This window comes from Acanthochromis polyacanthus, chromosome 5, assembly GCF_021347895.1.
Source record: "Acanthochromis polyacanthus isolate Apoly-LR-REF ecotype Palm Island chromosome 5, KAUST_Apoly_ChrSc, whole genome shotgun sequence".
Lineage (NCBI taxonomy): Eukaryota > Metazoa > Chordata > Actinopteri > Pomacentridae > Acanthochromis > Acanthochromis polyacanthus.
This window is the reverse complement of record NC_067117.1, coordinates 36432516-36446244: the sequence shown is the minus strand read 5'-3', so window position 1 is coordinate 36446244 and position 13729 is coordinate 36432516. Positions and strand designations below refer to the sequence as shown.

General features: G+C 39.8%; 1 protein-coding gene across 3 annotated transcripts in view; it reads right to left on the bottom strand.

The window, feature by feature from the left end:
- The window catches only part of LOC110954544 (metabotropic glutamate receptor 4-like), a 330260-nt gene that overhangs the window by 89145 nt on the left and 227386 nt on the right, over positions 1–13729 (bottom strand). For all 3 annotated transcript variants that reach the window (XM_051948293.1, XM_051948292.1, XM_051948291.1), the window contains exons 4-6: positions 5552–5687; positions 5192–5346; positions 4728–4868 (exon numbers count right to left, since the gene is read on the bottom strand). In XM_051948293.1, the coding sequence (XP_051804253.1) occupies positions 4728–4868; positions 5192–5346; positions 5552–5687 (432 nt within the window). The remainder of the gene's footprint in view (positions 1–4727; positions 4869–5191; positions 5347–5551; positions 5688–13729) is intronic.

The following is a 13729-nucleotide window of genomic DNA, read 5'->3' as shown; positions in this document are numbered from 1 at the left end:
CTTCAGGGCTGCAGGAGAGGCGGGAAACCTCTTCAAGGCTGCAGGAGAGGCGGGAAACCTCTTCAAGGCTGCAGGAGAGGCGGGAAACCTCTTCAAGGCTGCAGGAGAGGCGGGAAACCTCTTCAAGGCTGCCAAGATGCCAGCGCGCGAGGCGCCACCGTCAGCTGGGCCAGGGACTTCCTGCGTGGCCCCGGAGTCGGTCGAGTCGCTGGAGATGTCCGCTCTTGGCCCCCCGAATGAACCGCCAGATGGTCCTCAGCCAGCGTCACAGCCGCGCTCAGGTCCACCGGACGATGGCACCTCACCCAGATGCCCGTCTCCGTTGGAAGCCCCTCCATGAACTGCTCCACCACCACCTTTTCCAGCAGCCGCCTCTCCCCCTCAGTCTCCCCCGGCTGCAGCCACCTGGTCGCCGCATCCCTCAGCTGCTGTGCGTATACGAACAGGCGGTCGCCCGCCCCCAGCCGAGCGCCCCGGAATCGGCGGCAGTGGTCCTCCGGCAAGAAGCCCATCCTGTCAATAACCGCCTTCCGTATATCGGCGAAGCTCCCCCGGGACGCCGCTGGCAGGCTGCTTCCACACGCCCTCCTCCACACCTCTCTCCCCTGCAGCTGAACTCTCCCACACCCACCGCCACAGAAGTGTAGTCAATTAAATATAGGTTGAACATGATTTGCAAATCATTGTATTCTGTTTTTATTTATGTGTAACACAACGTCCCAACTTCATTGGAATTGGGTTTGTATGTGCTGCCGATATATCTGCAGCAACTGCGTGATGCTGTCATGTCAATGTGGACCAAAATCTCTGAGTAATGTTTCCAACACCTTGTTGTAAGTATGCCACCAAGAATTAAGGCAGTTCTGAGGCAAAAGGGTTCCAACCTTTTCACTATAGCGGTGCACCTAAAAAAGTGGACAGTGAGTTTATAGCTTTTAGTTTGTTGAATAGGCATGCAGTGTGTGTCAGCACTTTGGAAGAACAAATGTCAGCAACAGCAGATAAATGTCTAGCTCATTCACATAAGCTGACGATGTAACAAAACACAAGTCCAGCAGAGAATTGTTGTATCAGTACGGCTTTAAAGTCTGCCATCCAAGTCACTTGGAGCAGACTTAAGTTAAGAGGTTCTGGATTATTAGTGGGTCAAAGCTGCGATTATTATTCAGTGTGTACTTGCAATGATGACATATTCATTCTGAGTATGCTGCATGTCTTTACTGTACCTCTGCTTGGTATCTCCTGTGTTGTATTGTTACATTATCTGGAGATCTCCTTTGTTAATTAACACTGACGTTGTTAAGAGAGGTAAATTTCCAGTATCAGTACGTATGCTGTGACTACTAATTGGTCACTTTGTTAGTGTGAATATGTCATGTCTAAATAGTTCTATTAGCTAATATATTACACTGGTTGAGGTTATTCTTTACACTTCCTAAGCTCAAGTGATCATTGAGATTTGACAGACTTGGGAAGGAGCAGTGTTCTTGCTTGCCAGGCTACACATAAAGTAAACCTTGGATTTTTATTCAAAAACACACCTAAGGATCACATCCAAAACATTCACAAGTTGCTTTATATTTACTGTATTGCTGTTCCAGTGTTACAGTATTCTCCCTTAAGCAGCTATAATTCCTCCACCAAGGTGGGAGCTAAAGGGGGAGGCATGTTTTCAGTGCCTTCTGTTTGTTCCTTCGCCAAGACAGGAGTTCAGGCAGAGGTATGATTTCAGTGCTGTTTGTTTGATTCTCAGCAATCAAACAAACAGCAAGATTATGTAACAACTACAAGGGCAAATTTCAAGGAACATGGTGGACATTTGGAGTACAGACAGAGGAAGAATGACTAAATTCTGGTGCAGATTAGGACTGGCCGAATAGGCCGCTGACCCTTTACAAGATGATCATATGTCAATGTAAAACCTTGTAAAAGGTTTTTCTCATAATGGTGAGCCAATAGTGAGTTATCTGGGCAGTAGGTCTCCACATAGATTTTCAGTCAGTTTCAGCTCCTTGTTTCATTGCCTGGCCCACAACTACAATGTTGTAGTTCACTCTCACTGTTCTCATAGCTTTATTTTCAGCAGCAGCATTAACAGGCAGCTGCTTTCAGAGGAAAAGCACTAAAAACCCAGTGAACGCTGCCTGCTCAGCATCACCAGCAGAAAGGCACAGTTACACACGTGGACAAAATTGTTGGTACCCCTCAGTTAAAGAAGGAAAAACCCACAATTCTCACTGAAATCACTTGAAACTCACAAAAGTAACAATAAATAAAAATTTATTGAAAATTAAATAATCAAAATCAGCCATCACTTTTGAATTGTTGATTAACATAATTATTTTAAAAAACAAACTAATGAAATAGGGCTGGACAAAAATGATGGTACCCATAACTTAATATTTTGTTGCACAACCTTTTGAGGCAATCACTGCAATTAAACGATTTCTGTATTTGTCAGTGAGCGTTCTGCAGCTGTCAACAGGTATTTTGGCCCACTCCTCATGAGCAAACAGCTCCAGTTGTCTCAGGTTTGATGGGTGTCTTCTCCAAATGGCATGTTTCAGCTCCTTCCACATATGTTCAATGGGATTCAGATCTGGGCTCATAGAAGGCCACTTTAGAATAGTCCAACGCTTTTCTCTCAGCCATTCTTGGGTGTTTTTGGCTGTGTGTTTTGGATCGTTGTCCTGTTGGAAGACCCATGACCTGCGACTGAGACCAAGCTTTCTGACACGAGGCAGCACATTTCTCTCCAGAATGCCTTGATAGTCTTCAGATTTCATCGTACCTTGCACACTTTCAAGACACCCTGTGCCAGATGCAGCAAAGCAGCCCCAAAACATTACTGAGCCTCCTCCATGTTTCACCGTAGGGACAGTGTTCTTTTCTTCGTATGCTTGGTTTTTGAGTCTATGAACATAGAGTTGATGTGCCTTACCAAAAAGCTCCAGTTTGGTCTCATCTGTCCAAAGGACATTCTCCCAGAAGCTTTGTGGCTTGTCAACATGCATTTTTGCAAATTCCAGTCTGGCTTTTTTATGAGTTTTTTTCAGCAGTGGTGTCCTCCTTGGTCGTCTCCCACGAAGTCCACTTTGGCTCAAACAACGACGAATGGTGCGATCTGACACTGATGTACCTTGGCCTTGGAGTTCACCTTTAATTTCTTTGGAGGTTGCTCTGGGCTCTTTGGATACAATTCGAACGATCCGTCTCTTCAATTTGTCATCAATTTTCCTCTTGCGGCCACGTCCAGGGAGGTTGGCTACTGTCCCGTGGGTCTTGAACTTCTGAATAGTATGAGCCACTGTTGTCACAGGAACTTCAGGCTGTTTAGAGATGGTCTTATAGCCTTTACCTTTAAGATGTTTGTCTATCATTTTTTTTCGGATGTCCTGGGACAATTCTCTCCTTCGCTTTCTGTTGTCCATGTTCAGTGTGGTACACACCTTTTCACCAAACAGCAGGGTGACTACTTGTCTCCCTTTAAATAGGCAGACTGACTGATTATGAGTTTGGAAACACCTGTGATGTCAATTAAATGACACACCTGAGTTAATCATGTCACTCTGGTCAAATAGTTTTCAATCTTTTATAGAGGTACCATCATTTTTGTCCAGGCCTGTTTCATTAGTTTGTTTTTTTAAATAATTATGTTAATCAACAATTCAAAAGTAATGGCTGTTTTTGATTATTTAATTTTCAATAAATTTTTATTTATTGTTACTTTTGTGAGTTTCAAGTGATTTCAGTGAGAATTGTGGGTTTTTCCTTCTTTAACTGAGGGGTACCAACAATTTTGTCCACGTGTGTAGCAACTAGCTACTGGCCATCATGGAGCATTTAGCAGCTTGGAAATCTAATGGGGTAACAAGACGGTGAATGCTAACAAACAGTGATCTCTGTGTGAGCTGTTAATGCTACCTTAAAATTTATAACTACTGCACTGTAAAAAAAATGTAAATTTTTTTTATCAGCTTATTGCTGATTAATGTGATTGATCGTTTTACCCAACCATGGCTACAACTACCGAAGAACGGCAGATAATATTGTCAGGATTATGATGAATACCTCCCTGAGAAACTGTCTTTAATTATACACAATGTGTGTAAATATGCCACATGTGTAATTAGTATATCTTACATCATGACACTAACTCACTGTCACACGAATCACTTTTACTGTTATTAAGATAAAGGATTCCTCTATTAGTTCAGCAAATAGATTCATTTAAAGTAATTAAAAAGGAAGTTATTAAGATGGGAGTGAAGGAGACTGCTCTGAGGAAATCCCCAGATATGATATATGTTGTCCTGCTTAATAGATGTTTAAATCATGATAAAATATGCAGTGACTTTTTTCCACCAAGAGATTGTGCTATCTGCAGCTGTATGAAAAGCATGAAGTATGGTACAGAGCCTGCAGCTTTAACCATGCAGCCCAGCTAGGCCATTCACTTGTTATAGCTGTGTGGGTAAACACAGTCGACTCAGCAGAAATATGGAGCGGCAAAGAAATGAGCTGTGAGATCAACTGTGATTTTGAATATTAAATGTATGGCTGTTCTACTTTTAATAGGTGGGCAATGCTGTCAAAAGACTTTTACCATGAGCCAAATGTGTCACCTTCCTCGAGACATCGAACAAGGAATGTTTTCAAGTTGGTTAAAAGTTTAAACAAAAAGAACACCGAATAGCTTTTTCTTTCTCAACAGGAGAATATCTTACTTGTGCACTTTCTGAGCCCGGACCCTTTCTTCACGGCGTGACGGCTGAGTTTGCAGCTGAAGTTGTTCTCCCAGAACTCAGCAAACCAGATATTCCTTCTGTTGTTTTCCAGCGTTCGACTGATGAAGTAACGATCAAACCCTAGACAGATCAATGGGTTCATTGTCACTTGTGTCAGTATTAGCAACAGTGTTGGTACAATCTGTGAGCTGTAGCTCTCATGTGTTCAACAGAATAACTGACTGAATATTGCTTATACTCTTAATTGTTTTGACTAAAGTTTTTAGTAGTTAGTTTTAAGACCTTTGATAATCAAACTGGAGTGCAACTTTTATTCTTCTGATACAGCAAAAGACATTAAAAGATGCAGCAACACCTCACATGAGAAGAACATTTCACTAAAATAAGCACATGGTTTTAGAGGACAGGGAGATCAGATGTTTGCAGAATGCATGTCTCTGTACCTTTGATGGACTGGCGCTTGGGCAAGATGGTGACCGCTCCCTCTGCCATCTCCTCCTGCTGCACAACCGGTGAGATCTTTGAGCCCCAGCTGTCTGAACCCACCCAGATGAAATGGCCTGTTTGGTTGACCTTTTTTGCTGCGTGGAGTAGCCGCCTGCACAGGTGAGGAAACAGATGTTGCCACGGATAAGGTCAGCATCCCAACCAGCTTCACTTTGATTTTCCTCTGCAATTTGTTACACCCTAGTCTGAAAAAGCTTTACTGAAATGGCTGCATTCCCAGGTTTCTGTGCTGTCTGCTGCAGTCATGTTTTTCCTAATCTTTAAAGGAGTGTTGCATAGCTATTACCAGGTCTTACCTGATATCGTCTTCGTTGGCAAAAAGTATGACAACTCTTGCATTTGGATTTTCTCGGAGTCGCCTTATGACCTTGTCAAACTCTCCCTGCTTGGGCTCTCGAGGAATCTTGACAGACTGGGAGATGCACACAGCCCCTGCAAAAAGAAATGTAGCGATGTTTTGAGGTGCTTCATTCAGTCTGTACTATAAAACGCTCACTGTGCTAGACAAATCACAGAAATGCAAAAGTACAGTTGTTAATCAAAGATCAATAATGTATTTAGTTGCATAAATTGTATTTAAATGTGACTTCACAGACAGTAAACATCAGTGTATCAATGTCAGGCAAATGTAAAATTAAGGCGTTGTTTGTCAGCAGGAGACAACTAACCGGCTGCTGTAGGAAATTAACCACCATGCCATCTTTGAGTCTGCTAAACTAAATTTTTTTCTTGACTACAGTATGTTGGTTTACCCTCTAGCTGATCTCATTCGGAACATATTTATAGCGTTTTTGTGGGACAGAGGTTTGCCGTAATTGTGTATTTGTTGTACTTAATTATAAATAGGACATTGCAATACAAACTCCTGTACAGTCTTAGGTAAATTCAGTTGGTGATTTTATTTGGGAAGATTCTCACTACCATCTTCTTATTCATTACTAACTATAAAACACTAAAGTCACATGAATGTATTGCCAAGTTAAAAACTATGTTTTCTATGTGTTGGCAACTTCCACGCTGTACACCAAACCCTGTGTCGCTCTTCTACGAGCTTTATTTCCTCTTTTAGGCCCAGATTTCTTCAGGGAATTCCAGATTTTCTTTGCTCTGTTTATCTAATGTGTATCTGCTGAATTACTCAAAGGGAGTCTGAAATATGTGTATTGAGATGTTTGAGCTCAAGTTTTGTTCATTTTCATGCATAAATATGTTGATTAGACGAGAAGTTTGCCAGGGTCAGTGTTGCAGGACTGCCTTGTAGCTTTGTGTTACCCATGCAGTCTAACGTGTAGCATTTGGTAACACAATAAACAGCATTTATGAAAATGCTGTGTTTCTCTACAGTTGCAGGAAGGTTGTGCTATTGCCTCGTCTTGTGTCTTGAAAGTGTGGTCCTTACGATACAACACAGAGTGAGAAAAATTACACATGCACAAAATGAAAATCACTTTTGAGTCCTTGCAAAAGTAGAAAAAGAAAAACAACAAAAGGATGTTGAGATGAGTTTTGTGCAGTCAAAGCAAGTTTTCCAGTGTTTCTCCAACAGGATTTCTTGGGTGAGATTTAAAGTGCCTCAGTGCAGCGTGTTTGTCTGAGCGAGCTTCCTGCAGCTTTCAGGACAGTGAGGACACTGTGCCAAAACACGTCTTAGAACAAATTGTACACTGTTTATCCTACACAGATGCATACTGTACCTATCACAATAGTAGCTGGAGCCGATTTAGAGTGAGGAGGAGGATGAACTATTTAAAGAACTCTGACAGAGCATGTTTATTTGCAGTGTCACAAGTTGTTCTCCAAAAAGCAATCAGTAGAAACAAATGGTGTGAGTGAGACTATTGGAAGTTATCGAACAATCAGCTACAAAGTAATTAAACTCGCACATTTCTCACAATTGGCTGAGTCATGTATTTATGTACCACCTACACATTTAGTCTAATCTCACATTGAAAACATAGAATGGTTAAAGCTGATTATTGTGTACAACTTGTAAAACTCTGTAGTCTTGACTCCTAGCATTCTGTGCTCTTCTGCTCTGGTGCTCAGCTCAGTGACATGACAGCTAAATCTGTCCTGGTTTAGCTCAAAGTGTTGAGTCCTGAGACAGAATGCCTGTCTTGGATGAAACTGTCTTGTTCTTGCTCACCTGTCACTGAACCTCATTAATTTTGAGAAGGTCGGGCAGAGTTTCTGATGCAGTCCTCAGACATGCAAAGGTTTAAAATCTTGTCAGCATAAAGTCTGCAACAATCCTGGACTGTGAGATATGCAATGATGAGCTTTGACAGTTATGAAAGTCTTTCCTCTAGCATAAATGAGATGTATCATATTCTTTCCAGCATAAATGAGTTACAAATTATCTTAAATTTCCTACCTTTTAAAATGATTCAAAGACATGACAGAAATATTTACAGCAGAAGTGAAACAGCTGATTATCTTAATCCTTAACATCCACGCCAAGTACAAAACTAATGTGTTTTAAAAACTACAAATTTAGAACTTTTGTCTCATTAAAACATGCTTTGACATGTCCTGACTGTAGCTCTACACTGTTGCCTCCCTTTGGAATGCACAGATCCTGCCATGGCATTGATTATTTGTATATTTTGCTTATAATACACTACCGTTCAAAAATTTAGGGTCACTTAGAAATGTCCGTAGTTTTGAAAGAAAAGCATTTTTTAAATTGAAAATAACAATAAATTAATCAGAAATACAGTTTAGACACTGTTAATGTGATAAATGACAATTCTAGCTGGAAACGACTGATTTTAATGGAATATCTACATAGGGGTACAGAGGAACATTTCCAGCAACCATCACTCCTGTGTTCTAATGGTCAAGGTTTTCTTTATTGTCTCCTGTGGGAGAAATTTGTCTTAAACAAAGGCAAAAGCAAGCTGCACTGCAACATATAAAATAGTACACATGCTACTTAAAAACACGTAAAATATGTGACATAATAAATAAGTGAAGATAATTTAAAATAATACAAAGAAATAAACTAAAATACACACGTACACCCATACATACATACATCCTTATGTACACAACGTTTGGCTACCTCCTTTTGGTAGCTGCACCTAACTGCTCATTAATGAGCCTGATTGAGAGAGGGATAAAAGAATGTTTAAAATGGTTGAGCCTGCACAGCGGGACTTTCTGCCTGAATACAACAGAATATACTCTGGAAACAGAGCATGTGATGAGTCCAGAAGAATAGCGTTTACCTACCTGATGGTGTTCTGTATAAACAAGTCTTGTGGCATTAGTGGAGCAGGAGTATTCATGATCTTACTTGCTATCTTCACCAGGTTATGAATATGAGTTTTTGATTTGACTGTGAAAGCCCCAAACCAGCAAGTGATCCTGTGCCTAAGTATGGACTCAGTGGCACATTGTGTAAGCTAGTTGTGTTGAAAGGCTAATTGATAATTAGAAAACCCTTGTGCAATTATGTTAGCACATGAATAAAATTGTGAGTTTTAACGGAAAACATGAACATATATATATATATATATATATATATATATATATATATATATATATATATATATGGACATGTTGACAGGTAAAAAGCTTAAAAATTTATTTTTAGTAGGGAGGGTCTTTAACATGACTCATCTGTGCAGCTTAATTTTATTGTCACTATCAACAAGAAAACAAACTAGTTAACACATTTATTTATTCTGAGATTCATGTTTTGCAGTATGCTTATCTTTTTGACGAGTTAGACAGGTACAACGAGAAAAGACTTTAAGTTCACCCTGAAAATTGAACAATAAATTTCAGACATTGAAGTTGGTCTGCTCTGAGTCACATATATTTATATTTGTTACTAGGAATTAGTGCTGTCAAATGATTAAAATGTTTAATCAGATGAGTCACGGGGTTGCTGTGGATTCATTTCGATTATTCAAAATTCAATATCATTAATTTTTAATCTAAATTAATCACATTTAATTTCACATGCGCAAGCAGACTCAAGAAAGAAAAGAATATATAGGCACTTGAGGTGTTTATTAAACACCTTTTAAGGTTCCTGATAGAATCCCAGGCTAACGCATGCTTCGTGTTAATATGGTATTTAAGCTGGAAGTGCTTCGGTGAAAAGAAAACTCACTCCTGCAGAGTGCACATATTACTGGATGTTGGTCGACTGTTCTTTCTTGGTATTTTTGCATTCAGATTTCCCACCGAGAAGGCCAACATGCTGTTTAATAGAGCCCTACCGATTTTTCGAGTCTGATTTCAATATTTGGCAGAAAAAAATCTGATAACCGATTAATCAGCCAATTAATATAAAAAATATATAATGAACAAACTAACTTCTTTTTTGGTCCTTTAGCGCTTATAACAACAAAGATATGAATTACAGGTAGAGCATTTAACTGTCTGACAATACTTTGTCCTTTAGTATTTGTTTAGCTTTACAACAGAGAGGAATTTTCAAGTACCACAACATGCAACAAAGCATTAAACCTCTGGGAAATCATATAACCTTTAAAAAGAGCCAATCTATAAATGAGTTGAAATACATCTGGTTTTGTACTTCTTGTTGCTGCAGTTAGAGGTAGGCTATATGCTGTATATAAGCAACATAATGAGTGAAGTTACTGGTAAAATATTATTTCTGCAGCCCTCTGATGCCCTTTAACATTAAATCACATTTTCTTTCCTCTTTTATTTTCTTTACCATGAAGTCATGACTCATATGAACCAAAATAAAAACCAGAAATGCCATTCTCAGATGTAAAACATGTCATCTTTGACAGAATTGTATTTTAAATATTTAATGGTCACAAACAGTCTGACTTAATGTTCCTCCATAACAACACACACTGAGTTGGTGTTACAGGCTTGGTCACATTCTAGTATTTTCTGGCAAAGCAAAACTAAGAGTGACATCATGATGGTTGCTGAAGACAGACAGTGATGTTCAGCATTTGAACTCTTTCTCTTTACTGAAACAGGAGACATGTTGAGTCATTGTTAATTTCACAACGTTGTTTTAAACTTTCCTATCGGCTCAGCCCATGGTGTCTGGCTGTGGCTTAAACAGCTCAAGGACGTCATTCGGTGCAATTCTGACACTGAACAGCATTTACTATTTTATGAGAAATGAAGAATTGACGTTTGATTGGCAAAACTCTGGCCGATGATGATTACTGTGAAAAGGGCTATAATCAGACGATTTAATCGGCCAGCTGACAAATCAGCCGGGCAGTACTGTTTACCATCTTCCATGTGGAGTTGCTTGGTTCTGCCGCTACAGGATCAACTGCCTCTTTGTGCATGCATGACGGGATGCGTGACGGCAAGTCTACTTGGACACACTGCCTGAAATGCATTGCCAGAGAAGTTTCAGGGTTTTTAAGTCATTCTGCGCTGCACATGCGTTTATTGCATTCAATTGTATAATCAGATTAATCATGAGGATGGATTGATCCACATTAACGTGTTAATTTTGAATAAGGAATATAGTAAATTTTAAGCATGGCTGACTGCTGTGTGAACAGTCTTCACCATATGCCACATTTTAGATAAAATGCCTCTACACATCAAATAAAAGGATATACAGATGTAGTTTAGGTAGGGGTGGCATGGCTCAGTGGGTAGAGTGGCCATCTTGTAACTGAAAGGTTGCCGGTTCGATCCTCGGCCCATCGTGCTCATGTCAAGGTGTCCCTGAGCAAGACACCGTGCTCCTGGTGGGTTGTGGTTAGCGCCTTGCATGGCAGCTTCCGCCATCAGTGTGTGAATGGGTAAATGTGACATATCATGTAAAGTGCTTTGGATAAAAGTGCTATATAAATACAACCATTTAGTTTATCAGGCATATACACTATTGTTCAAGTGCTTGGGGTCACCCAGGCGATTTCATGTTTTCTATGAAAACAAACATTTTTATTCATGTGCTAACATAATTGTACAAGGGCTTTCCAATCATCAACTAGTCTTTCAACACCATTAGCTAACCCAATGTAGCATTAGAACACAGGAGTGATGGTTGCTGGAAATGTTCCTCTGTACCCCTATGGAGATATTCCGAATATCTACATTAAAAATCATCCGTTTCCAGCTAGAATGGTCATTTACCAGTATAACAAGGGCCTGACTTTATTTCTGATTCAATTGATATTATCTTCATTGAAAAATACTACTTTTCTTTCAAAAAATAAGGGCATTTCTAAGGGAGCCCGAACCTTTGAATGGTAGATTATTAAAAGCAGTAAATGCTAAAAAACAAACAAACAAACAAACAAACAAAAAACAGCATCAGCAGCAACTGAACAGCTGATCTCAACCATAGTATTTAGTGACCATTTTTCTGTTGCTGTCTGTCCTGGATGTAACTTGGTAGATAACTAGCTGTGTAGGAAGACAAAAATCCCAAACCTTAATCCTACCAGCCAAGCTTCCTTTGATCAATTGTTCTTCCAACTGGGAGAAATAATTGCCCATGACCATTTTCATCACTAAACCAGTCAAAAATCTTCATGACATGCAATGCATGTTTGATCCTAGAAGGTATGGTTTCCCTAAAAATCACATTTCGACTGTCTTAATGCTCCAGATCATCTTTGTGTTTATAGTAGACTGCTGTAGGCAGCGTGTGCCTTGACTGCAGTCGTGAGAACATTTCATCACTCGAGCCATTTGTGTGTGATGACCCACTTGTCCATTTGACTCAAACAGCCTCCATTATCGGTCATTTTGGGCATTTATTTGAATAGATGGGTTTAGATAAGTGAGAAGCATTCCGACCACGCATCACACTGCAGTTTCTCACATGCCACAGATGACCATGGAGCTATCTTAACGATGTCTTCACTAAAGAAAGGAATGGAAACTAATCCTGACAAATAGCTGCTGCAGTGTCAGGCCAGCCGCAGTCTGTTGTGGTCACAACTGGCTGAGCCGCTTCGTTTCCCTCTTTTTTTTTTTTTTATCAATAGTGAAGTGTCATCCAGATAAACACAGCCATGCACAATGCACTATTTGCAAGGTCAACACAAATGCATGAATAAAATATCATCAAAAAGTGTAGAAATCAAGAGTTAGTGCATTTTTGTAGAATGTGAACGCTGGATTCCACCACCACAAATCGCATTATGTTACAGCAGCACACAACACTTCATGAACAAATAAACTAAGAATGAGATTAAGACTGCAGTGGCATTTTTTATACAGAAGAGTACATGCAAAACTGTCAAGAGTGAACTGATTTATGCCTTTAATGGCATAAATTCATCAGAGGAAAAAGTCAAGTCAGTGAGTCAGTCAGGCAAAGGAGCAGTTTCTTTCTCTGTGTAGACACCCCCTGAGCCACTGTTTAACCTTCTCAACCCCAGACACTTCCTTTGCTGTCATGATTTTTTAAAAATTTATTTTGGTGAAAAAGTCTGCACAGTAGCTTGGTGGTAAGCACTTTGACCCTGTGACGGGGAAACTAATTCCCAAATCTTGGGCCAGAGCCTAAGATTTGACCATGTTCAAATGCCCTGAAGCTTCTTTAAAGATCTTCAAAAATCACCAGGAGAAATTAGCAATCAGAGTCAGCACGATTTATTATTGACAGAAAATCCAGGAGTATTTCTTAGCAGCAACAACACCACCGCAAGAATTACTAAAGATACTGAGCTGTGCATCGTGTTTTATGCTGTCAGAGTTGGTCACTTTCTCCACGCCTATAGGGCATATTTTTACAGAGACAGTTTTGACACCATTATACTTTTCTAAATCTATTGGTCAGATCTTAACATCAGGTTATCATATTTCACTACTAGATCACACCCTACAGAGGATTAGGTTATTGTTAGGTCATGTTTTACAGAGAACATACCCAGACGTGTTCAGACTCTGTTCTGTACTCAGCCTTATTATTTTTTGGTGACATTCCTCATACATTTTACACCATTATGTGTTGTTAGGTTTCTGATACACCTCTTCCAAAAGTTGTATTGCCTTAAATTTTAATTATTTTGTTTTGAGTATTTTATATTTCATTTTTCTACAAAGCATGTGATTTGTCTTCACATCACAAATACATGTTTTACATTACGATCTTCGAGCTGTGTGTGGGTGCGTCCTCCACAGGCACACACACCATACCATAAAAACATCAGTCTTTACTAGAATGTTCATCATTGTGTATTTCACACACACATTTTAACTCTATTCTTCAGTTTGATAGCTTTCGCCATAATTATATCATCTGTTATGCATGTGTATGTTAGATACAGACAGCAAATTGCGTCATCGAAATATGTAGCGGGCGGCGAGAATTGATGGACCTCAGAAGCACTCCCACAATTTAATCAGTTGTTCCTTGTATTGTTTGTGACGGATAAATCCAGATAAGTCCATGGCGCTCAATTTGTAGTAGGATCGCAATCATGTGACTGTCAGCAGGCAGCTTACGTAGCATTCACTTATAGTCATAGTTACAGTGACTCCGTACCACAATCTCG